This window comes from Tasmannia lanceolata, unplaced genomic scaffold (assembly GCF_043159265.1).
Source record: "Tasmannia lanceolata isolate RefF3 unplaced genomic scaffold, GAP_Taslan_0.1 ptg000005l, whole genome shotgun sequence".
Lineage (NCBI taxonomy): Eukaryota > Viridiplantae > Streptophyta > Magnoliopsida > Canellales > Winteraceae > Tasmannia > Tasmannia lanceolata.
Window position 1 is genome coordinate 20,853,867 of NW_027518682.1, and position 27,127 is coordinate 20,880,993.

General features: G+C 36.8%; 1 protein-coding gene across 1 annotated transcript; it reads left to right on the plus strand.

Moving 5' to 3' along the window:
• LOC143877915 (copper-transporting ATPase PAA2, chloroplastic) lies at positions 1-26,911 on the plus strand. Its single transcript, XM_077380230.1, has 17 exons — positions 1-701; positions 1,178-1,255; positions 3,762-3,859; positions 4,105-4,158; positions 7,497-7,583; positions 8,691-8,855; positions 12,750-12,860; positions 14,309-14,377; positions 16,234-16,343; positions 18,902-19,007; positions 20,954-21,020; positions 21,402-21,481; positions 21,631-22,085; positions 24,688-24,862; positions 25,100-25,231; positions 26,230-26,380; positions 26,524-26,911. The coding sequence occupies exons 1-17, from the start codon at positions 77-79 to the stop codon at positions 26,619-26,621; spliced, it is 2,661 nt and encodes an 886-aa protein (XP_077236345.1). The 5' UTR covers positions 1-76; the 3' UTR covers positions 26,622-26,911.
• The last annotated feature ends 216 nt before the right edge of the window (positions 26,912-27,127 follow it).

Below are 27,127 nucleotides of genomic sequence, written 5' to 3' on the forward strand. Positions count from 1 at the left end.
GGTTAGCACGTTTTTGTTCAAGAGTCAAAACACTCAAGACTACACAACTCCTCTCTCTCTCTCTCTCTCTAGATTCATGGCGAAGGATTTTCTGCAAATGCGAATGGATCTATCATCAAACCCTAAAATCTCCATCAGATCCAAAGAAAACTTAAAATTCCACTACTTTCTCGGCAGTCCGTTGCTTATCCGACCTTCTTCACTCACTTTCCGACTTAAATCCGTTCGCAAAACCCTAAAACCTCTCCATGCAAAAGCCGTAGAGATCGGAATTCCGGCACTAGAATCTCCAAATCATCGAGAAGAGAATTCTCTGCTCCTCGATGTCACCGGAATGATGTGCGGATCCTGTGTTTCTCGCGTTAAAACGATTTTAGCATCAGACAATCGCGTTGATTCTGCTGTCGTTAACATGTTGACGGAAACAGCAGCGATTAAGTTGAAATCGTCCGAAATTTCGGGAGAGATTGCCGAGGATTTGGCACGGAGATTGACTGAATGTGGATTTCCGTCGAAGAAGAGGGATTTAGGGTTAGGGATTGGGGAGAATGTAAGGAAGTGGAAGGAGATGGCTAAGAAGAAGGAGGATTTGATCACAAGGAGTCGGAATCGAGTGGTCTTTGCTTGGACTCTCGTGGCTCTGTGTTGCGGCTCGCATGCTTCGCATCTCTTGCATTCCGTTGGGATTCATATTTCGCATGGTAGGATTGTGTTATTAGAGCTTTTATAGGGTCTGTCGCCCGTATAGTTCGGTGTTTTTCGAAAAGTAATGTACGGCTTACTCCATAGGATGATCCAAACCGTCCATTTGATGGGCCACAGCGTGAATAGGTTGTGTCCCAAAAATCATTGCAATAGGATGATCCTAACCCTCTGATCTATAGAGGTTTCCATCTATAGATCGGAGGGTTAGGATCATCCTATTGAAATGATTTTTGTGGCACAATCTATTCACGGTGTGGCCCCACAAATGGACGGTTTGGATCATCCTATGGAGTGGGCCATAAAGTACTTTTTGAAAATACTGGACTATACGAAGTTACGGACACAGACTATATAAAATCCTGCGTAATTTTTTATTTATTTTATTTGGATTGGCTAGAATCATTGTTTTGTTGAATTTCATGATGCATTGAGGGTTCTTATTTTCGTTTTAGCTTTATGTTGGTTGGTGTAGGATCGTTTTGGGATTTATTGCATAATTCGTATCTGAAAGGTGGTGTGGCTTTGGTTTCTCTGTTCGGACCAGGCAGAGGTAAATTCCATTTCTCGTCCTTTCCTTCAGTTTTTGGTTTTCTTTATCCAGTGAAGTGCTGAAGGATTCAAGTGCAAATGTTCAACTTAAGATTGGATTTAGAAAAAAAAAAATACTGACTGTATGTTTTAACATTTACGTTGAATCTGACTGAAACATGAAAGCAGCTATCTGAGTTTTCTGAGCTATTTATGACTGAATTACAGGTGGGCTAATAATCATCTAGATTGGATTTAGAAAAAAAATATAATTACTGAGTTATGTTATGATAGATATTAGTTTTAGCATTTGCATCATTGATAATAAGTAAACAACTAGAATTTTGTAATTGGACATTGACAGGTAACATGAAAGCCGCTATGCCAGTTGTCTGAGCTATTTTTTGACGGAATTTCAATCACACTGTCTGATTTGTAGTGTCAGGGGTTAGAACTAGTGCAAATAAATACATGACAAGAAAGTAAGGTGTAATGACCATCATAGGAAGATACCTTTTTTTTTTTTTTGAATGGTAAAATTCAATAAAAAAGACTGAGATGGTCAGAAATTAAGAAATAAGCAATACAACACAAGAAATAACACCCTCAAGGGGGGAGAAAATCAAATCTCTCCAAGACTCCAGACCAACCCCCCTTCTAGCTTGTGAATCTGCCTCATCATTTGCCGATCTCCTAACATGATTGAACTCAACATGAGAATCTCTGATAATATCTAGGATCTCATTAAAAAAGTCCGCAAACCTCCACGGAAACTTATGAGAACTCGACACCATCGGATAACATTTATGGAATCACCTTCCACTACAACATTATTACGATATTCCCCCAAGAAGTTTTATTCCTTGATGAGGAGCCCGCACTTCCGCCTCGTTCGAATCGGCAATCCCAATAGGTCTGGCAAAAGACCAAATCACCTCACCCTTATCATCCCTTAAGACCCCACCAATACCCGCCAGTCCGGGGTTACCATCATAGGAAGATACCATTGCACTATTGTATTTCAACAAACCTCAGTTAACGGAGGGTTGGTAATAGAAACTAGAAAATAAGCTTTTATTATGATTCGAATCAGAATATCCTAACCCCAGGGCTGCACTATTAGCTAGAAGATACTTACTCTGCACTTCTGATTGGGCTATTGTGCTTTTGGTTGTTGTCGGTGCCATCGAAGTCGGGAGCCCTTTAAAGGGAACTGGTTGTATTTTAAAAGCTTTAGTGATGAAATAATAACTTCTCTTTTGTGGGCATTATGATACCATCCTTTTGTTCTTATGGAAAAGAACTTTGTTTTTTGTCACATGGTCATTGTGGAATTTATATCTTTGGTCTGACTAGCTAATTTTTCTGTTAGGTTCCTCTTGGGCCATTAGTTCATTTCAAAAGAATCAGAACTTTAGGACTCAAAATCTCTGAAAAAAATTTCATTGGAAGAGTGTAAATTTATCGTAACAGATAATCTAACTGAGCTGAAAATGTAGCTAATCCATTATTCTTGCTATATTTTTCATCAGGTTTGAGATGTGGAGATTTTTCATGCATGCTATATATGATTTGTTTGGTAATATATGTACTGTTTCTTACTTTATTTGATGCATATTATGTTGTTTCATACACCAGATTTGATGCCTCTGAGATTTGTTGTGACCTTTAGGTGGTCTGATCTGTTCTCGTCAATCTCTTACTTTGAGTTGAAATCTAGTTCCTTCTTCCTTTTAGCACTGCCATGTTAACTTACCAACTTCTCCAAAAGCTTAAGCTGTTGGAGAAAGGCGCTGTTTATCTTTTATACTTTAACACTCCCCGCACGTGTGGCCCACTTGGCAAACACGTGGCACATGTGGTCCCACTTTGGGCCGACCATCACATGTGGATTTTTGCTATCCAGGAGGTTTGAACTCGAAACCTTTGGCTTTGATACCGTGTTAACTTACCAACTTCTCCAAAAGCTTAAGCTGTTGGAGAAAGGCGTTATTTATCTTTTATACTTTAACACGCCAGAAGTCACTTATCCAAAGTTCTAAAACTCCCTTGCGTCCGCGTCGACTCCCTTTTACCTTGGCCACATTCTGCATTGCACCGCATCTATGTTCTGCGTTTTGCCCTACAGTGTCAATAAAACTCCCTTGACTCTCCCGAATTATGACCACATCAACCAAGTACTCAGCCGCGTCAACCTCGTTCTTGACCACGTCAACCGAGTACTCAGCTGCGTCAACTGTGTTCTTGGCCAGATCCGTGCCGAGTCGACAAGGATTTTTGTTGGCTGCGTTCCGCGTTTTTAAACACTGCACTTATCAACTTATAGAAAATGCGAATTGTTTAAATAATGCTGGATCTTGCTTTAATTATCTACGGGCATATATCTTTCAGATCTGAGTTTGTTATTCCAAATTCCCAGTAACTTCTGTTTACTGTCGCAGTTACTATTTCTGGCCTAACAGTAGGAAGCACAAAAGTTGATTTTAAGGTTGTCTAGTAAACCTTGACATTAATTTGCTCCATTGCAGATTTACTATCGGATGGTGTGAGAGCATTCATGAAAGGATCTCCAAACATGAATTCTCTTGTGGGATTTGGATCAATTGCTGCATTTATTATAAGTGCGGTGAGTTCCTTTCTAAAGAAGAGATTATATTTTAGCAGTTGTTTGAACCCTTTTTTTGTCCTTTTACTTTAGTGCTTTAAGGTCGAGTCACGGATACAGCCTCTCTGCAAAGCAGGGTTAAGGCCTCCCCAGACCCCGCAATGGCGGGAGCCTCGTGCACTGGGCCGGCCTTTTTTTTTTTTTTTTTTTTACTTTAGCGTTTTAAGCCTCTTTGATTTACATGGTTTTTGTGCCTTTTGCATTAGGTGTCATTGGTGAACCCTGGGCTTGACTGGGATGCAACATTTTTTGATGAACCGGTGAATTTTTCTTATATCACTCTATGCACATCTTTTTTTTTTTTTAATTGGTACTCTTTTCTGTTCTGTGAGTGCAATGCGTTGCATGGTCGTAGCTGTGTATTATGGAAGCACCTTATTACGAGGCAAAATTTTGAGAACTAGAGGCCTTTGTCCTAGTGCTTACTTGAATGATGAATTTTTACTTTTTTAGCTATATTGCAACTTTACTTCATCAACACGTAGTTTTCTGCCTCTAAAAGTTGATTTGGATCTCACCTTCCACTTATACAGATGTTTCTCTGAGGGGTAGAGACTAGAGACTATGATTATGTGAGGCTAAAACCAGGTACCATCAAGAGCAATGCTTTCAATGTGAAAAGGGTGGTGAACACTTGGGACTACGCATTCACCCCATGATAAAATTGGAGAAATATCCAGAATATATGAATAATTTAGGACAAAGAAGACATTTCATTTGAAAGTTTTTAGGTTCTTGACGTAGGACAGATCACACTTATATGGGGTTATCTAGAAACTAGAACGAGGGTGACAATCTATCAAGTTTTGGACGTTCAGTAATATGAAAAGAATGATTACAAAAGTGCCATAAATCTTGGCAGCATGCAAATCCTATGATTCGATCATGAAAATATAATTAAAAAACAAAGATTTTAAGAGTCTCCATGAGTAAATTTATTTATATAATCAATCTACACGTATGCATGAGAGTAGCAAGAATATCAAGAAACTATAATTCTCACAATTAGGAAATTCCAGCAATCCCACAAAGAATGTATTCCAATTCCATGTACAAAATCTTACAAGGTCTCAAAACCATAGCAATACGCTTATGAGGAATATTCTGGATCTCAGAGAGGGCTTTTGGGCTGGTTTAGAGGTGTGCAGACAGAATTTGGGACATTGCAGACATATGCCCACAAGGTATAAAATTAGTTTTGGAGCAAAACTAAAAGGGAAGCGGAGTATGGATCGATTTGAATGATGTTTATATGGTAGGACATTTTTTTGTGGTTTCAAACAGAAAGTAGGTGAGAAATAATTCAAGAGAGGTTTTGAGTAAGAATAATGTGCGTTTGGGGGTTCCTGAAAAGTTAGTTTATGGGGAAAAACTAAGAAAACGAAGAGAGAAGATTAGTAGAAGTAATAAATGGCAAGTAATAAGAAGTATTCTACTTATAGCAAGGTTTCACACCATGAGTTTCTTTCGCATCTCACCAAGGAATCCTTGGCATCCCACCAAAGAAGAAGAAGAAGATGACGAAGAAGTCTTTTTCTCCAAGAAGCTCTCAATATTAGATAGCAATCGATGTGGTGTAATGCAAACAAATAAAATCCCAATGAGCTAAAATTCATTCTAAATGACTTAAAGGACTCTCTCCCCACTTAAAAGTTTTGTAATACATGTGGGGCCTATTTAAATCACTCATAACTTAAAGAACGTAATTGATTTTGATGGGAAAAGACTCCACTACCTCCCCTATGACTCAACACCTTATAAAACCTCATTTAAAACCCTACAACTAAAAGACTCTAAAGAACTTATGGATCTAAAGGGACCAGCATGTCATCCAAACCATTTCTGGAAAATATATGTGAGCTCATCGGACATGTGAAATATGTCTGCAACATATATGGATGATCTGTGCCGTTGGATCATCGATATGTGAAATCAGGATCAAATTCTGGTTGTCCATCTAGATCGATAACCTATCACCTAAATACATATGTGGACCCTATGTAAATCACTCACAAGTCATAACTCAAAGAACGCAAGTGATTTTGATGGTAAAAAGACTCTAATATTCCTTATGACTTAAAAACCTTTTAAAATACTCATTTAAAATCTATAACTAAAAGACTCTAAATAACTTATGGATCTAAAAGGGCCCATATGACATCTGAATCATCTCTAAAAAATATATGTGGACCTGACATCTCGAATCTATCCGCAACATCTGTGGATCATCTGTGCCTTCGTATTATTGATCTGAGACATCCGGATCAAAGAATCCGGTTGTCCATCTAGATCGAAGTCATCTGTCTGTCTCTGTGTCTCCTCTGTCGTTGTTACACTTGGAATCCCGAGTCTGAATCCCCATTAGTTCTTCTGATAAATTACAAACCTAGATACTTGCACAATATGCTTTGATCTTAAGTAAACCTGAACTTTGAGACAGACAAACGAACGCTAATTATTTATGTCATCAGGGCGGACTCATCAACCTGTTATCTTTTTAAGCTTTCTCTGAAATGTTATTGGAAGCGACATTTGGAATGGGCATGGGAATTTTTCTTCATACTTTGACATGTAAAACCTTCATAGAAGTGCTTAAGGTCATAAGTGGGTGTAGTTTTAAGTCCCATCCATTATAGGACAAGACAAAGCTTTAGTTTGGTATTGCTAAGCGTGAACGAAATAATTTGAATCCTAAGCACTTTCTTCTGTAGACTAACTTGGAAATGAAAATTACTTTTAATTAACTAAACAATTAAATTGAAACTCAGTCATAGCAATACTTTCTAAAAGGACTCTCAGACTAGTTAAGTAACTAAGATAGGTAGACTAGAATTTCTAAAAGACATAAAACTCAATTTAGGAACTCCTATTTTAACTTAAACACAACTAAACAAAAAATAAAGCTCTAATCTCCATGTGTGATCACCAGGCCACATGTTCATTCTCGAGAACCTTAAAAGGAAGAAGAACTCTACAATGGACAGTTTGACAATGGCCAATTGTCCAAAATTATGAAATTGCCCCTGAATTCAATTTTTGAGAATTTTGAAAGGGGAACTATGCTCGGGACCCCCTTTGCATCTAGAACTCATGGAAGCTCCCAAGGATAATGTGATTGGCTGATGAAGTTCGAAGATGGTCCGCATCAGAATATCACCTTACCTACCAAAAAACATGTACAGAATTGATTTTTCTTTATTTTATTCTGGAGTGGAAATAGCTGATGGAATTTGGTACATGTCTGTAATGCACTAATGGTAGGCATGTAATTTCATCTGAGAATGGATTAGCATCAAATCACCTGATCCCTCTTTGCAGTATTTGGCCTTTTTCCATTTTTCCTTTCCTCTTTCTATTGGCATCCCCGTTGTTTCTATATTAAGTTACCTACTTACGTGTGCAATTTATATCTGTTTTCGTGCTATCTATAACTACATATGCTGGTCCTTGATCTTTAATAGGTACCTGCTTTACATTTTCATATGCATTTACATATTTACTTACGTTAGTTAATGGCATTATTTATAGGTTGAAAGCAGTGGAATAACTTCCTTGTAAATAATTTATTTTTTATGCAAGGCCGTTTTGTAGTATGCAGGTCATGCTTCTTGGTTTTGTGCTTCTTGGACGCTCTCTAGAAGAAAAGGCAAGACTTCAAGCTTCAAGTGATATGAACGAACTCCTGGTAAGTTTTACTTTATGGATAATGCTCGTGCTGTTTTATCTTGTAGTTGGACATTTTTCCTTGTGGCAATTTTCTGTAATCTGAAGGACTTGGTCTATTTTCTTATCTAAATTAAATATTTGTGTCTTTTCACATGAGTACTTGAGGAATTGGTGTGTTTCTTAATAAAATGTGACCAGATTCAAATAGTTTTCTTAAGATATCCTTCTGAAAGTTGTAAAACAAAAAAGTTGCTGAGGGTTGTAACTATATATTATTACACATATAAAAGTACAGGAAAATATTTCCAACAGTTCATAAAAAATTTACCATCTATGTACATAAGTCTCTGAAAAGGTTGAAACACTCTATAAAGTACAGGAAAATATTTCCAAAAGTTCAGCTTCACGCTTGACTAAGTTAATTAAATGACCTTTTAAACATTAGCCTCGGATTGACAAGGAATCTCGCCGGTTACTTTGGCTTCAGCTAAGGATTGACAAGGAATCTAGTCGGTTTTTCTTTCCTTGCTGAATTAGTTTTGTTCACTCTTCTGCCATTATCTTGTGGCATTGGCTACTCTTATAGTAGCATGTGTGATGAGTCTAGTATGGGAAATGTCTGGTGGTGAGTTTGGATGGCTTGTTAAGCTGCTATTTTATGCATTTAATCTGTCTCCAATTTGAATTGGAGCCGCTCAATTCATCTAGAAAATTCAACCTAACAAGTGAACCCTACTTTATGTAGTATTGAAAAGGTAGTTAACTGTGTAGCTTGAAGGGTGGATAAGGTTAGGCATTGTGACTTAAAGTAGTGAATTTATCAGTGTTTTGAAAGTTCTGATGCCACAAGTTGCATTTAATCCTTTGCATCCTCTTTAAGCTTATTGCTTCTAATTTCTGTTTCCGGTAATCGTAGTGAAACTATATACAGAACTTTCTGGGTGATAAATGTTATCATTCTCACTGTCTTGTATTTTATTATTACTGTTTGCATTTCATCATGTGTTTTGGCTTGAACTCAATTCCTTTTCTTGTCCTCAAAACTTTGCTGATTTATCTGCATGCACATATTTGTTAAAATAAATTAAAATTCTCCTAGTAACTAACACAATGAGCTCTGTTGCAGTCACTAGTTTCTTCTCAATCAAGATTAGTGATTACTTCCTCTGAAGGCAATCCCTCAACTGATAATGTGCTTGGTGCTGATGCAATTTGCGTTGAAGTCCCCACAGATGATGTTCGAGTTGGAGACTCAATATTGGTTTTGCCTGGCGAAACTATTCCTGTAGATGTATGTTATCTGAGTAATAAATTTCGTTGCTGCTTTGTAGTATCACTTTTGAACTCATTCATCAGTACATGTGTATATATTAACAAATTCTAACTATTACCTATATTCTATCATGTAATTTCTTTGGTGATTATTAATAGGCGAGTTTTTCTATTATAGTTGTTACTGTTTGCATTCAATCTAAAACTGTTGAAATTTTTGTCAATGTATGGCAATGTTTTTCCTTCATTTGCTTAATGTGTTTTTTTATGCAAAATGATTGCAAGCTGAATTTAATTTGACATGTAGAAGTTGATAAGGTATCTGCATGTGCAGGCATTGTATATATTTCAAGTCCCCGCTTTCCACATTGACATTTATTTGCACAGAGCTGATAGGAGAAGTGGTCCACTTCCCTCACAGTGTTAGCTTTGAAAGACCTATTTGTAATTCTTAGTATCTTCTAGATTTTCTGATTACTCATCACCCACACATATGTTTCCATAAAAAAAAGATACAGATATCAATGGCTCGACATAGTATGGCTTTTTTGTTTTGTGTTTATGAAAAATATCTTGGAGTAAAATCATCAAGTGTGACTGTTAAAGCACATGCCATCAATAGAAATGCCTGGTTAGATTTTGTCTGGTCTATTATAGAAAGCCCACTTTCCCTGCCTACCAATTTGCAATTGTTTACAACACTATATAGAGTTCTAAAACAGGGATCGGGATTATTTATCCACCCACACATTCATTTGCATAAAAAAAAACATACAGATATCAATGGCTCAACATAGTATGGCTTTTTTGTTTTGTTTTTATGAAAAGTATCTTGTAGTAAAATCATCAAGTTGTGACTGTTAAAGCACATGCCATCAATAGAATTGCCTGGTTAGATTTTGGCTGTTCTACTCTAGAAAGCCCACTTTCCCTGCCTACCAATTTGCAATTGTTTACAACACTATATAGAGTTCTAAAACAGGGATTGGGATTACTCATCCACCCACACATACATTTGCATAAAAAAAACATACAGATATCAATGGCTCAACATAGTATGGTTTTTTTGTTTTGTGTTTATTAAAAATATCTTGGAGTAAAATCATCAAGTGTGACTGTTAAAGCACATGCCATCATTAGAATTGCCTGGTTAGATTTTGGCTGTTCTATTCTAGAAAGCCCACTTTCCCTGCCTACCGATTTGCAATTGTTTATAACGCTATATAGAGTTCTGAAAACAGGGATCGGTACCTGTGATATTAGCAGTTGTACTGACGTTGTGTTTTGTAGTATAATGGTTTGTTTGTTTTGTTGTGGTTTGTACTTTGTATTATAATGGTTCATTTATTTTTTGAAACAAGGGGTCATTCGTGAACTAATGTGTGTGATGCACATATCCGATACATCACACTAATTATTAAATATGTTACTGTTGTGATGTTTTGTGATTTTTCTTGGCTGAGAGGAAAGGAGAGTTTTGTAACCCTAGACCAAAATAGTGATAGTGTGTAACTCTTCTTCTGTGGATGTAGGCAAATTGTCGAACCATGTAAATCTTATGCACTTGCTTTGTGTGATTGTGTCTCTTGCATCTCTTTTTGTCGCTTTCTACATATCGTGTTTGATTATATATTGTGAGATTAGAGATCTCTTAGTTTTCCACGGTTACCTTTAAGAAAAAGTGTATTCAGTTTCTTTGTTTATGGAGCGTATTGAGACCCTGTGTATTAGGCGGAGAGGGAGTAGATTTGGTGCCTAGATGGTTCTTTCTCAGTTAGATTTCTATTTCTTTCTTTGGATGGCCCCTCTAGCATGTCTACCTCTTCCAAAAAGGTGTGAACGCTCCCTGGTTCCCTTAGGGTGGTTGCTTTTTGTTGGACTGTGTGTGCCTTGGCAAGATTCTCACTGCTGATCACTTGAGAAGTAGGAATTTGGTGATTATCGGCATCCATGTTATGTGCGGTGTTGCTGAGGAGACGATTGACTACCTATTGATCCACTGCTTTTGAGTGAGATTTGGTTCTCTTTGTTTGGCCTCTTCAAGGTGACCCGGATATTGACTGCGCATATTGTGGAGTTGGTTGAGGCTCAAGCCTTTCTCTCCTTGGACAGCCTAAGGCATGGTTTTGTGGAGGATTGACCTTACAGCTGAGTAGCTGACCTATGAATGGTATGTAAGAAGAGAAATGCTAGAATTTTCAAGGGAACGGTAAATTTGATGGACTCTTTGTTTAAGATGATCTGCTCTTTCATTGTCAGGTTGACGACCGTCATGAAGGAGTTTTAGGGCTTTTCTGAATCTGACCAATCTCTTCTCTTGGCATGTGCTTTTCTCGAGCATTCTTTCAAGGGAGACCCTTACGTCTAGGTTGTCCCCTATGCGTTGGAATCTTAGAGCTCAACTTATGGGTTGAGTTTATGCTACACGCTACTGTTGGTGTTGTGTGTGTGTGTGTGCGCGCGTGGGGGAGGGGGGGAGGGGCGCTCTTTGCAGCGATGATACAGAGTTCAGGTGAGCATTCTCGAGCTCCATTGGGGTGAGATATTCAAGTGAGGCAGAAGTGCTTGCTCTAAGTAATGACATCGTTCTCATCGTCCCTGATGTTTGTGATTGAGGGAGACAGCCTTAACATTGTCCAATGGATTACCGGTGCTAATGGTTTTCCTTGGAGATTCACCGCACTAGAGGAAGTTAGGACCATATCAAAGGACATTTGGTCTCCTTTCAACACATTTATCGATTAGCCAATATTGATGCAAACCTCCCTCATAGACATGCCGGACTTCCAAATCAAATATCTTTTGCGAGAGCTGGAGAAGTGCTCCTCTTAGAGAGGTAATCTCTTGTGGTTCTGCTCAGTAACTTTAGCGATAGAAGGGTGGTCCTGCTTCTCCTTGATAAGTATCTATCTGGGTTCTGCAAGGTTGTTTATTGTTTTTGAATGAGAGGCTTTTTGAATTTTTGTTGGGCAGCAATTTCAGGAAGGCTTACACTGATGGATAGGATGACAGGGTAATGCTTCAAGAATTTTTGGTCTTTTGTTCCTTATTCCAGGAAGTCACTTCCTGGGTTTCATATGATGTAAAGCAGAGGGGACTCCTGGTCCCGACCTGATGTAATATTCGTATGATTTATAATATAATACGTCATCTTTCAAAAAAAAAATATTGATGCAAAATTACTGTCTCAGAGCAGCATGTCTAGGGACTCATTGTTTGTTAGTTCTTTTTTCCTATTGAGGAGCCCATCTAAGTTTTCTTCTTTGCCCTTTTCTGTGCTTGCTTTTGACTATCTCATTTTTGGATTGTTCTCTTTTCTTGTTTACTGAAGTTGCACCATTAAAAAAGAAAAGAAAAGAAAAATAGAATTGACTAGCAAACAAAACTTGCACTGTTTCAGCATATTAACTGGATAGGACTATTAAACTAATAGTGCCTTATCAGGTGAATAAATGACTGAATATAACTTTTGATTGTGCTTGATTCTTATAAAGTTGGACCCATGATCACTCACCCATCTTATCTATCAAATCCATGGCCTGTGTAGGGATTGCAATATTTCCTTGTCTAATGTTTTGCCTTTTGAGAGGCCAATGAGATGACCTGCTCCTTATCCATAGAGAGAGTTTGTAAGTCGTCCTTGGCTACTGGGCAAGCTCTGCCCTCTTGTAATCTCCTTTTGTTCTTTTCTAATAAATTTCTTGTTAATCAGTTAATGATAAAAAAGAACAAGAAAAAAATTCCTTGTAGACGTTTATTTTCAGTTTAATGTCTGATGATGGAGGATTTCAGTCATTCTTTAATTGCTACAGGACTTGATAACATAGTTCTTTAGAGCCCAAATTTTGTTGTATTGAGCTTTCCAACATGCTTACATGCATTTTAAATGAATTATAACTTCCCCTTTTCTCAGGGGAGAGTTCTTGCAGGCAGAAGTGTTGTTGACGAATCCATGCTAACTGGAGAATCTCTTCCTGTATTTAAAGAAAATGGACATATGGTTTCTTCTGGAACAATAAATTGGGTATGATTTTGCTTACAATTCTTTTTTCTTGGACTATCCCTTTTCTAAGGGCAATAATATTTCTCGTCTAACTTGAGTTTGATGTTTATTATTACTAGTGTTTGATTGACATTTCAAGGATAAATTCTTTGGTTTAAATAAATGTCACTATGAAAACAAATTTGCCGCTGAATTGCATTTAGTGGGATACACTAAATTTGTAAATAATTATTATTCGCATACTTGATAGAAAATAATATAACAGAAAACCTGAACAAGTCGACTTGCCAAATAAAAATAAGGCTTGGGCATGGTGTGGAGATTCTGAGATTTGGCAATTACAGTTTCTTTATTGACTAGGATATGTCATACTTTGTTGATAATGCAGAATTGGTTATACAATAATTACATTATTGATCTTTATAATATATTATTTTCTATTAATAATATGTCACTATGCTAAATAAATGTCTCTATTTTATTACAATTTCAAGGATAAATTCTTTGGTTTAAATAAATGTCACTATGCTAACCCTCGTGCACTGGGCCGCCCTTTTATTATAACACACACACATATGACCAATGACTATTACCTATTGGATCTTTGATAATTCATTTTGAATGCTTATTTGGTGAAAATCTTCTTTTTTTTTGAAAGAAATTTGGTGAAAATCTTCTTGTTCAATAAATAGTCATGGGTGTAGATTTTAGTGAAGAGAATGACTAAACAGAAAGTCGTTTTCACGATCAATGATCGAAGGCAATTTTTTCGGTCCCACAAGGAGGCATAGGGGGCATGTTTGTGAAATCACAATCATTGATCTTGTAGAATGTCATAAGGGGATCCATATGGTCTTGGTCCAATCCCAAACGGACATCCCCTGTGGAAAATAGAGGGATATAGAAATCAACGGTTTAGTTTTCCTTGGCAGAACCCTCAACTAGACTTCATGGATCAAGGACCTAGGATCAATCAAGGTGTTCTCAAGTCGCAACAGCATTGGGCCAGGCTTATGGTTGTCGTTTGGATCAGCGAATCTGATCGTGCATTCGGGCAGATTTTCTCTTTTAGTTCTGCTCTTTTAGGAAGGAGCATAACTATGACTTTCTTTAAAGTATTTTCCTTTGTGCTCTCTTTCTTTCAACATAAAATGCGTGTAAAACAAATTTTACGTGCCCATTCTTAAGTGAAAAAATGGACATAAAATTTGTTTTATGCCCATTTTACATCAAAAGAAACGGACCCTTAATGAACTGAGCAATTATCAAATAACAGTTCCCAGGAAAAGTATTGTCCTCTACCTCAGCATCTTCTCATTGCTAGACTGCTTTCTCTTGGCATACTGAATCCCGTTGATTTCAATATTGCCTTGACATTTGATGGCTGATCCTGGATGTTTGTAGAATATTTGACTCCAGTGGTTGCAGCAATCATGTGATCTGAATATCATTGTCTACTTTCTTTCCAGGATGGCCCTTTAAGGATTGAAACCTCTACAACTGGCTCTATGTCAACAATTTCCAAGATTATTCGCATGGTGAGTGCATTTTGATTAAGCATCATCTCATAGAACGCAATAACATGAGATGAGCTACCTTTTAGACTGCTTTCCTAAATGCATTTAGATATGGAAAATGTTATAATGATTTATTACTAATGGATAATATGCTACAACTGTGCTTTTAGATGTTATTTTGGTTCGGCACGAGTTTGGCATACAAGCATGTCTAATAACATCTTTTCAATTAATTATTTCAGTGTTACTTAAAAAATGAAATGTTACAAAAATCATGGCCTACAACACTGCTTTGTGCGCTTGAAACATATAAAAATGAAAATGATCTTGTTTAGCTAGTCTAACCATGTCAAGTCTTGTAGGACTGGACTATGTAAAACATAGAGAAATGTCTAAAGAATACCTGGTCCATTTATTTATGCATCAAAGTCGAAGAATATACACCATATGCACTCAATGCTTTCCATTTGAACATGTGATCAAAACTTATTAAAAACCAAAGAAAAAATACAAAGGAAGAATATGGTCTAAAGACTCTAAACTATTCAGTTGACAACCATAGCTAGAAGCCTAGAAGCCAGAAACCAGTGCTACATATCAACCTATGATAGCTATACAAACCACATTGAGCATATAGACCGATACAATGGGAAATGATATATTTGCCCCTTTTTCTTCCTCGAGCCACCCCTTGTGTAAAAAGAGTAGTCTTAAATACACCGGAGAGGGTGGCCAGGGGAGAAGAAAAATGGTTGAATATATCACCTCCCCATTTACTTAGTTAAGTTGCATGGTACTCCAAAATTTGCTAGTCTATCTTCCATCACGTTTCCTTCCCGCATGAACATGGTATCATTAGCAAAGGTCAAACTTGAAGATCACAAACTCCATATCTCTACATAGGAAATTTCAATGTAAGGGTGGAATTTTTTTTTCGACTTACACATTTCCAATAATGAATTGCTTTCAATCCAAATTTTCAATCTAGAAAAGCAATCAAACTTTGGTTTCTGTTCGGGTCTCAATCCTCACGAAAGTGGAAGTCATTAGTGGAAGTTTATGGAAGTCCATGAAAATCTTGTAAAAATCATGAAAGTTTTTGTTAGTTTGCAGAAATGATGGGAATTTAAGATGAAACTTCAGGAAATGCTAGAATAAAAACATATGTACACTTAGAAACCTTCATATAAGCAAGACAACCATCCATAATGGTTTAACAATATCAAACACCTTTTGACATGAGCTGTCATGCATATTTGGAATAATAATATTCATTCTAAACATGGATATTTCACATGTTTTAAAAGTTGTTGATCATGCCATTTCTTTTACTTTTCTATTTATTCATTTTATTATGAGCATTAATATTTCCTGGATATATGGGGTTTTTGGTTATGTGGATGTATGACAAGGGTCAAACTTCAACAAAAAATAATAATAATAATAATAATAATAATAAAATAATGTAACACTGATCCTGTTGAGGTAATTTTTTTCCTTTAAAAAGGCAGGGACACTTTAATCCTTTGTTTTCTTTTTGAAATTTGACATTTGTCTAATCAGAAAAGTTAAAAATCACCCGAAGATGCCTATTTAGCCTTAAAGAAAGTTAAAAAGACCCAAATTTATGAAGCAACGATAATCACACAGGGGAAGTGCACCTGCTTTGTTTAGAGAAGTCAAGGGTGGCTTTTGTCTTTTGTGTGTACAAGCTAGCTGGAGCATTGCCAATGATTTTGGAGTGTGAACACTGTAAGGACCTTTGTTTATCCTGAGTGCTTATAGAATGTTTATTTTCTTCTATGGAGGTTAAACTTTGACACTTAATTGATTCTAGATATGAGTTCTTTCCTATCTTATGTGTTCTCCTTTCATAGGTTGAGGATGCTCAAGGTCATGAGGCACCTATCCAAAGGCTGGCAGATTCAATTGCAGGGCCTTTTGTATACAGTGTGATGTCATTATCAGCTGCAACATTTGCTTTCTGGTATGTGGACTTCTTTTTAGTTAATTGATTCTTGTTTTTTTTTTCAACAATCTGTGTTGCAGCTAACATCCAAGCTGAGGGGTTCTCTCAGCTAATTCAAGAACTGACTTATTGTAAAACTCAACTAACCAAACTCTTTTAAATTTACAATATTTACTTGACTGGTAGAAAGTGAAACAGTATCTGAGGATTGTGATAAATATGGCATGGAAACGAAAATGAATAATTTTTTGGCAGTTAAATTGAATAATTTTTTTACTTTTTATGTAGCAGGAGAAACTTAAAAATCATGATCAGATGTATCAATTTTGTTCAAGTAAATAAAAAATTGATGAAATAGGTGAGATTATGTCCCATGAGACTACTGGAGAAAGCATTTGTACTGAAGATTTTGAGAAATTCTAGATGTTGTACTAACCTGAATGGTCAATTTTAGAAATCCTCAAATTGAATCTTTCTTGATTATGTAGTTATAGGATCAGAGATCTGGTTTCCTTTTGGTTTCACAATGTTCGAAGTACACACTGTATGTGAGTACATGCTGTATGTAGGTACATAGGAAACGCTTTTCAGTATCTTAAAGTGGAATCCATTGTGGTGGTCACAGCAGCCATGGACTCTGAAGTGGCAGTGGTACGGGACAAAGCCTGTGAACTATGTTCATCTGACTACATGCTAATAAGCGTGGAAGGAAAAATGCCACCAAGGATGGAAGCTACCCGGGTAAGCAATTTGTAATGGACCTAGAAAGAGGAGCGTAGGCAATGTACCACAAGGAGATGAGCACCAACAACCTAGTTGCATTTTCTGTTCATGTATTGTGGCTTATGGTTATTGCAGATAACACATGACTTCCAGTCATCCTAGGTGTAGGAGAGTCCAAAGAAGCAACTGTGACGAATAAAGTGCCTACAACACAGTAAAAAATGACCGATAAACCAGAGGAATTTTCTAATGTCAAATATGGAGATGATCTCACTTATAACCTCAATTATGGCTTCAACTAAGTAAAGGAATACAATGAAGACTGACATCTTGCATAAGGAGATGCACCATAAAAAAGAGTTTGTCGTAGACTCGTAGCCATGTTACACAACAAACTTCTTACCTGGGTCTCTATTGGAAATGCTAGGGCCTTGCTTTCCTCCCACGATGAAAGAAGATAGGAATACCTTCATTTTCAATTAATGATAAGTTGAATTTTTGCAAGGGGGATACTACCAGTAGAGAACAATCGAGAACATGTATCCAGATCAAGTTTTGAATGTACTTTTGTAGTGGGAGGGAGATGGTGTTGAGAACATATATTCTCTATGTGGAATTAGTGTCAAGTGTAAAAAAATGCTCATCTATAGGATCCCACAGAAAGCATCATGCTTCAACTTACTCCTTGAACAGAAAAAAAAAGATTTAAGTTTGAATACTTTCAGTGCCCCTTAGATGCTTTCCACGTAGCTGCTCACTGTTATGAGAGCAGTTTGCTTTCCTTCATGGTCCCTGAGAAGTATCCATGGAAACCTTTGCGGAAGGTTGGCAAGAGAAATTGCTCCATTATATTTTGAAAATAATGGGCTTAAAAGTCTATTATAAAAGCAAGAAATGAAAAAATGTTACTCTGTTCCTTTCAGTCAGCAACACAAGGCATGAAAGATGTTTATATGCAGATACATAATGGATACTATTTGTAAAGGTTAGGGTTATGTTATTACATGAAATAGTATAACGGTTCAATATGTAGGCACTCTGGCACCCTACCATCTTGAGTTGACGCACGCTTCCATAGAGCCGAGTTGTAAACACTTGGATTTGGCAAAGAGGGTGGACCGGTCAAAGCAAACTCCCGAAGCTAATAGCAAACAGGCTGGAAGCAAATGGCAACCTAAGCTCCAAGGGGAAGTCCGCCTCTTTCCTTATTTTTTCATTGTTAACGATTCTAGGGTTTCGACACCCGTATTCTTGGAGCGGTTATATGACTTCCATGGGTCTGAGTTTTCAACTATTATCAATTACCATATGGTAATTGATAATAGTTGAATGACAAGTCCAAATGGTTGTATGATTTATAGAGAAATATTTTTGTCGTGGAAGGCCCAATGTTGACTTCACTTTGAAAAAATATCATTCTGAAGCAATGCTATGCAAAACAATCTTTGTAAGAAACTATAAGGAGAGCTGATGAAATAAATATATCTATGTGGCATCCTTATTAGCAATTTATATTCAACACTTTAAAACTGCTATTTTGCTATATTTTCATGATTGTGTAGTAGGGACTTGGTGGTGGTCACCATGTAGTCACCTTTGTCATGAACTTTCTATCACAATGGCTTGGAAATTTGAAATGAAGCATAACAAATCAATACATCAAATTTCTATCAATAAATCATAAACAAGCATGAAAGGACACCTAAATTCATTAGGCTCTTACATTACAAGGATTTGAGCCACTAATTGGTGTGTTTCTCAAATTGAATTATTTAATAGGAAATACATTCATGCACTTAATGCACTGTCTTTTATTTCAGTTCCAACTTATTTCTTGTCACATATATGTTCAGGTACTACTTTGGGACACACATTTTTCCAGAGGTCTTGCTCAACGATATTGCCGGACCTGATGGGAACTCATTGCTTTTAAGCTTGAAGCTTTCTGTGGATGTATTGGTGGGTATTGGTGAACTAATGAGCATTTTCTAATACCAAATGTAACTCTTCTGATAACACAAGTGCATCTTCATTTTCATGTCTCAAACCTTGTAGGTGCCAATTTCGTTTTTTGCAAGTAAAATTTGGAAAGCCTCATGCAGAAGTTGTATTATGACTATCTAGTTGTATAAGTACGCATGATACAGGGCTAGTTATGCTAACAAATCCAGCCATTTTCTGTTGAACTTATGATCAGATTAAGTATCATAATTTTAACCTCGAAGCGCATTCCACCGATGTTTTCAGAAGAACTTGACGCTGGACCTAAGAACATCACAAGAGAGTTGTCATGCCTAAGAATACCACAAGGGAGTGTATAGCAATACCACATATAGTGAGATGCACTTAAGCAAACCCTAGTACAAGATTATGAATTAGGGGGGAATAATTAAACAATCCATTTTGTAAAAGAGCTCATTTCTGTTTCGTCAATGGTGTACATGTCCCAGTTCGTTGCACATCACCACCACACACTTGGCTGAACTCTTGGAGAACATAAGCTATATATACTACCGTGATGGTCTATGGCACGTCATGTTGATCTGACAATACGGCCCCCTATCTGTGGATTCCCGTTTAAAATGGGTTGTTGATCATTTTTTGTGACCCTCTGCGTGAACTTTGATGGCTATTTTTGGATGATTAGGCCTTACAATAATCCAACTGGTGAGATTTTTGTATCGTAACCCATTCATCTGTGGGTTCACTAGTGGATGGTCTAGATTAGTGATCATCTGATCTACAAGCACATGCAAGATGGTGATGTGCGATGAATCGACATGAATTTGTTATGGAATCTGAAACTACCTCTTTCTAGAATGTGCATAAAAAGTGAGAAAAAGCCACTTTGTTTTTGCTTCTACATTTGATTGATTGCACATAAGATGGGAGAAGAAATAGAAAAATGCCACAAGTAATCCTAACTCACGAAATAATTGAAGGATGGAGGGGTTCAAGTCAGTCTCACAACCTTTCTCCTCTCCTTTAAATTACTGTCCCATTACAAGAAAGCCCCTATGTCATGTGCATAAGCTGAAGGGCATAAAAGTAGAACCAAGCTATCTCATTTATATGCACTTGTGTAAGGATTACAATATGTCCCTACTCCACGACTCATATACCCCACTAAATTGTGTATACAAGTGATATAAAGGGTCCCATTTTCCATAGTATCACTTTGCAACGATGCCTCTACTTGTTGGGAGATTATTTGCTTCAAGCTCTTCCATTAGGCTGCAGCTTCTCTCGGAGTCCAATATTTCAGGATAAGACAAGCCCCAGTCCTCTCTTCACTAGTATATGTTTCATGGGTACACTAGATATCTTCATCTTTCTGGGAGAAACTCGAGTGAAATAAGTTACCTGCCACACATCTTGACTGAACAATAAACAGTGGACTTTTCACAATATCTACTATATGCAGCTGGCATTTTATTGTTTGTTAGCCGATAGTTATTTTTTTAATGATGACATTTTTTTTTTTTAGTTGACCTCTCTACATAGTTGGATGAGGTTCTTGAATGGTACTCTAGCTACTTTAATTCTTTGTTCTTTGTTATATCTATTATAGGTTATTTATTTCCATATATGTACATGTACATGTGTAATGGGAATGTTTCATTCCACAAATGCTGTGCATCTCACATATCTCAATAGTGGATAAACCCTACTTTCTCTAGTGATATGGCTTTTCTCTTATTCCCATATGTTTTCCTGTATGATGGTGTGTGTTTATGCACACTAATGTGACTGTTACAGAAGTAATTTTCTTTAAAATAGAAAAGAAAACAGTTGTCCTATCTGATCGCTAATAGCAGGTGGTAAAATAATTATTTAAATAAAACAGTTGTCCTATCTGATTGCTAATATTAGGTGGTAAAATAATTGTTTTTTAATCTTTTCAGGTAGTTTCTTGCCCTTGTGCACTGGGGCTTGCTACACCTACAGCTATCCTAGTAGGCACCTCCCTTGGTATGATATCTAACTCATTTGCTTGCACTCAGATTATATCTGTATCTACTCAGCCTTTCAGTCATAGATACCATTGATTAAGAGTTGTTGAGGTATCTCTGTTCTTATGATTCACTTTCCATAATCATATGGTACTTTGTGATCTGTACCATTGATTTCAATACGACTGTGTGCTATACTAAATCATAGTCATATGAACTTTTTATGCTACTCTGATTTCTGCCTACAATTTTGATAGTGTTGAAATGACTACTTGACTGTATTATTATATGCTGTTCTTATTTATGATTTTCAATGTTCTATATGATGGCTGGGTGCCATACACACAGCACTTTCATCGGAACCATTAACGTCTCCTCCGTTGGACTTACATGTGAGCAGGGGCAAAGCAAGGACTTCTTATTAGAGGAGGGGATGTATTGGAGCGTTTGGCTGGCATAGATGTTATCGCTTTAGACAAAGTACTTAAACTTATGACATATGATTATGTTTGTATTTCATGCATGACCTTATCTCACTGAAGAACCAATCACAAAACACTGCCACATTTTACTTTTACATTATTTTGAAAATCCTATTCTCCATGTAACCTACTTTTCTCCTTCTCCAGACAGGAACCCTCACGGAAGGAAAACCTACTGTTACTACTGTTGCTTCTTTCGTTTATGAGGAATCAGAAATTATCCGACTTGCCGCTGCAGTGGAGAAAACGGCATCACATCCAATCGCAAAGGCTATTATAAATAAAGCAGAGTCACTGAACTTGAAAATCCCTAGCACTAGAGGGCAATTAACAGAACCTGGTTTTGGGTCATTAGCAGAAGTGGATGGTTCTTTGGTTGCCATAGGCAAAATGGAATGGGTTCATGGACATTTTCAGAAAAGGTCAACAGAGTCCGATTTAATAGATCTGAAAAATTGTATCGCGCGTCTATCATCAAATGGGAAATCACCATCCAACCATTCAAACTCAATTGTGTATGTTGGACGTGAAGCAGAAGGCATCATAGGTGCTATTGCTGTATCTGATGTTTTGCGCCATGATGCAAGATCTACAGTTAAAAGGTACTTTTATCTTGCATATAGTAGCTTTATTTGGAGTAATTCACATGGACATGGATTCAGCCCAGCCTATGCTGAATAAAAGCTGCAATTGCTTCCATCTTGATCTAGGTTTTTTTAATTGCCTGTTTGGAAAAGTCTATCCATGACTATATCTGGAATGAGCAGACAATGCTTGATTTACACCCATTGTTACCCTGTAAATAATGGGAGCGTATGTAGCTTTAACTCTGAGACAAGATGTCTTGATTATGTATTACAGCAAAATTTTCGCTAATTAATTTTTCACAGCGATTTTATTTTTTTACGTTGGAACTGTCTTCTGTCTCTTCACATCTTGAATATTCGGTATAGTTTAACTATATAATGTAAATATATTTTTGAACATGTCAGTAACTGCTCTATTTAAGTATGTTTTAGCTATCTATAATTTTTAATGTTTATTTTCCTCCCTCTCCTCAAGGTGCATGGACACCAATTACCTCTATAATAAGAGTCTCCCTGCATTTTTTTCGGTCAGCAATTGGAGAAGAAATGTCACAAACGGCTAGTTTCTTTATACAAGCCCCTTGGGGTATTTACTTATTTTGAATGGTCCCATTGAGGTATTTATAGATGACAACAAGTGAAAAATCCGTACGAAGCCAAGTGATTAACGCAACTCAATAAGTAAGGATTAAGCAACACAAATGGTTGCAGTTACTCGCAGGTTTGCTATCCTACCCATGAACATAAGAAGAGCACTTAATTGCTAGAATTCAAAAGCAGCAATGCTCAATAATAGCATTACTTTTCAAAATGGCTCCTTGAAATCAATTACCACATTTAGCCTAGTGATTACCAATTTACCACAACTCCATGAGTAAGGATTAAGCAACACAAAGGGTTGCAGTTACTCACAGGTTTGCCATCCTACCCATGAACATAAGAAGAGTACTTAATTGCTAGAATTCAAAAGTAGAAATGCTCAATATTAACATTACTATTCAAAATGGCTCCCTGAAATCAATTACCACATTTAACCTACAAAGAACTCAGTATGGCAATCATTGTAGTTTTGAGGGACATGTCATTCACAAGCATCTTCTGTCCTGATTTTCTCACTATTTGGGAGTTCTAGTGTTACTTTTGGAGAAACATGAAGATGATGGATATCAATGACTTTTCTCCTTGAGTTTTTTCTCTCTTGAGCTTTTGAGGACTAAGGCAAGAGCGTCAGGATCTTGTATAATATCTATTTCTTGCATATGGCATTAAATATTCTTTCTTGAGGAATTTTCAGGGAAGAATAGAGAAGGAATCGGTCTTTGAAGATCAAGAAAGACATCCGTTGTTGATCATGTAGCAAGAGTTGATGAAGAATCACTTTTGTGGAAATTCTGCTTACACTCTCACTGACTAGAGTTGCTTGAGGACTGGACAAATAATCGTTATTAGATTTATTGATCAATGATCAAGTGCTTTTACCTGTATTCACAGTAGCAGAAGAATCATTTCACTCTCACATAAAGCCTTTATTCTTTTGGATTTCCAAGATTTTGAGAACATCATGTGTTATCTTTTCCTTTTACAACCTCTACATTTGTTGCATGTCTCTGTAAATGCTCCATTTATAATCTTATACTTGTAGTTCTGTAGCATATTGTTATGTAAGAGGCGCTATGTGTTGACCATGTGCTAAGTATGAGGATGAGCAAAGGTGTTTGTCAACATGGTATCTTCAGAAAACTCAAAATTCCAAAATGTCTGTAACGATAAATATTATATGGTATAAATTATATAGACAAACACTCCAGATTTTGGTCATTGTAGAATTTCTGTTGCTTAATGGCTGTTTTTTTTGTTTTTTTTGAAAGATGTATTTTGCTTAAAAGCTGTTGCCCATACTTTTTTTTGAATGGTGCTGTTGCCCCTACTTTTTTCCACTCTGTGTTAATGTTGGTCAAAGTGGTTTCCTTTCCCATCTGTAATTTCGGTAATCTAAAGATGTCAGATTACATTGACCTTATTAGCATGGACCACTTAATTTTTCAGCTGGTGGCTGTGAATGCCTGATTCTTTTGTTTATTGTCTTAAATTTGAAACTATAATCTAGAAGACACGGTCAAAGGCTTTAATCATATCTCATCTTCTTTTACGGGTAGAAGTACATTAGACCTGCTTGTTATTTTAAAATCTTCTGTAAATGCGTATCTTAGAATTGATGATGCTAGTAAGGTTTGAAGCAAATAAGATTTTTGTAGTCTTCACAACCCACTGTACACATGCCATTTGTCTGGTGATCGGAGCCATCGGTGGGCGACAACTGGCCTGGTGGGGTTGGCCCATCTCATACTGAAGATCCTATCCCGTTGATCAAAGCCTGCAAATAGCATGCTTTTTTTTCTATGGGAAAAATGACTAAAAACATCTGTTCTTGATTGAGGGCTTAGGATCGTCTCTTCAGGGTGGAATGGGCAATTCCATATGGGCTGGTGGTGACCCGCTAATTCAGCAGCTCCTATCACAACGCAAATGCACCACAGAAATTAATAGCTATCCTCTTTAGTGCTAGATAAAAGTTGTACCAACCGCGTGTGCTTATTCAGTTTCTCTGGATTGGAAGGCTGCAGCAAAAGGGAATCAAAACGATTCTCTTATCAGGTGACAGGGAAGAGGCAGTGGCAAGTATAGCAAAGATTGTTGGAATAGATAGTGAAAATGTCAACCCAAGCTCAACGCCACAGCAGAAATCAGGTGTTATATCAAGTCTGCAAGCTCAGGGGCACCACATTGCAATGGTAACTTTAGTCTTCTTCCAGTAATCTAACAAATATGTTTGACATACTAGCCTTAAAAAGGGAAATGGCTATCAATTATAGGGGATATCCTCTACTTCTTTGAATAGTAATCATCTAATTTCTTTTCTTCGAAATTATGAACAGCGCTTATAATAGTATTAAAAAGGGAAATGTCTATCAATTATAACAGCGTAAAAAATGAAAATGGCTATCTGATTGACACTTATATCTATGTAGATTGGTGATGGTATAAATGATGCACCTTCTTTGGCCCTTGCTGATGTTGGGGTCGCTTTGCAAATCGAGGCAAAAGAAAATGCTGCATCTGATGCAGCGTCCGTAATTCTTCTTGGCAACAAGCTCTCACAGGTTTGGGTTCTGAACCAAACGCAGTCTTATACAGTCTCTGCTTTCATGCTTCTGCCTGAACTAAAGCATAATCCCAAGACATAATTTGATGATTAAAAAAATCTCTACATGTCCTGATACATGTCCTGATTTCAAAGTCTTTATTTTATATCCATTAGCACAATTTCTGTTTTTACTTCTTTATGTGGGTGCATGATACTTTCATCTACCAAAGAAATTCTTTCAGCTATCTCTGTCATCAAATTTGTTGATGCTTCTTTCTGTGAAAGTTTCAATAGTTCTACTGCAGTGACCCCTTGAATAGTCACGTCCAAAATATTTTTTTTTTGAAGTGACAGAAACTTTATGTACAAAATGAATCAATTGTTCAACTAATCTCAGGGTGTGCAAAATTCAGTGGCTTGGACAAGTGATACCACATCCAGATCTTGCAATTTGATCTATTTGGTGTTTTATTTTAATAGGTGCTCAGTAAGCCAACCCGAGCTCCTGTATCCCTAGATCAGTTCAGTCTGCTAACAAGATCCTTGACCTAGCTTTGGCTGTTCTCATCCTCCTTCCACTGTCTCTTTACCTTCAATACAATAGTGATGACCAGTTGATTTTTTGTATCAATAAATTACTTCGTAACCAAGAAAAGGAATGGGTTGTTTCGATTAGCATTGAAGTTATAGGACTCTTGCTCCTACCCAAACTACCGCTACTGCTACTACTACCACCACCACCACTACTACTTCTACCAAGATTCGGCCTTTTAACTGATCAATTTTGCACTTTTATGGTTTTCATCTCTGGACATGGATATTCTAAGTATCTACAAACAAAATCAACTAAATATGTTGAGTTTATTATTTTATCACACAATAGGGCATGTTCCATATGTGTCTCATTTTCTGCGTCTCAAAACAGAATTTGAGTGCCTGGTTATTTCTATCCTAGAGGATTCTATAAAAACTGCCAACATTTTCCCATGCCTAATTTCCTGATGTTCTTGACAGGTGGTGGATGCTATAGACCTTGCACAGGCAACAATGGCAAAAGTCCATCAAAATCTTGCATGGGCAGTAGCATATAACATTGTTTCTATTCCCATTGCTGCAGGGATACTGCTTCCACATTTTGATTTTGCCATGACACCTTCACTTTCTGGTGAGTAAAATAATGTTAACAGTTAAAAAGGTTCAAATTTCTGCCCTTGATCATTTTCTGCAATGTAAAAATCACTTGCTGGTTTAGGCTGTTACCCATTTTAAGAAACCAGAAAGAATGACAATTTGACACTTGTTTGACAGGAGGATTGATGGCTTTTAGTTCTATATTTGTTGTCACAAACTCTTTGCTTCTACAGCTTCATGGATCTTCTACAAAGAAAAAGAGTAATTCTACATGACATGATGCCAACTAAAGTGGTGAATTTAGAAGTTCCATTTGATTGTGACTAGTAGATAGAATTTACTAAAACAGCTTTGAGTACGATATTTATTACACGAATCGAGCACAAACATGAACTGATGAGATTCCTCGAGGCTGATGGGAGTTTGAACTGATGAGATTCCTTATTTTTCTCTTAATAAATTTTCATCATTTCAAAAAAAAAAACGATGAGATTCCTCCGGTGTGACTCAATCTGTTTGTAGCTCTGTACAAATTCTTTCATTGGAAATATATCTGTTTGTACCCTGTGATGTGTTTGGTGACTGCAAGTAGTCCCCGTTATGAAAGGTTCTGTGTTTATTGCCCTAACAACGTACTGTTTTCTTTGGACTCTCTGTCTATACTGAATTCCTTACTATTTGAAAATAAGTTTATTTTAAGTTAATCTATTTTAAGCCTTTCAAATCTGGTTAAAGCATATCGGACAAATTGATTTTGTGCCTATTATTGAAACATGGTTGT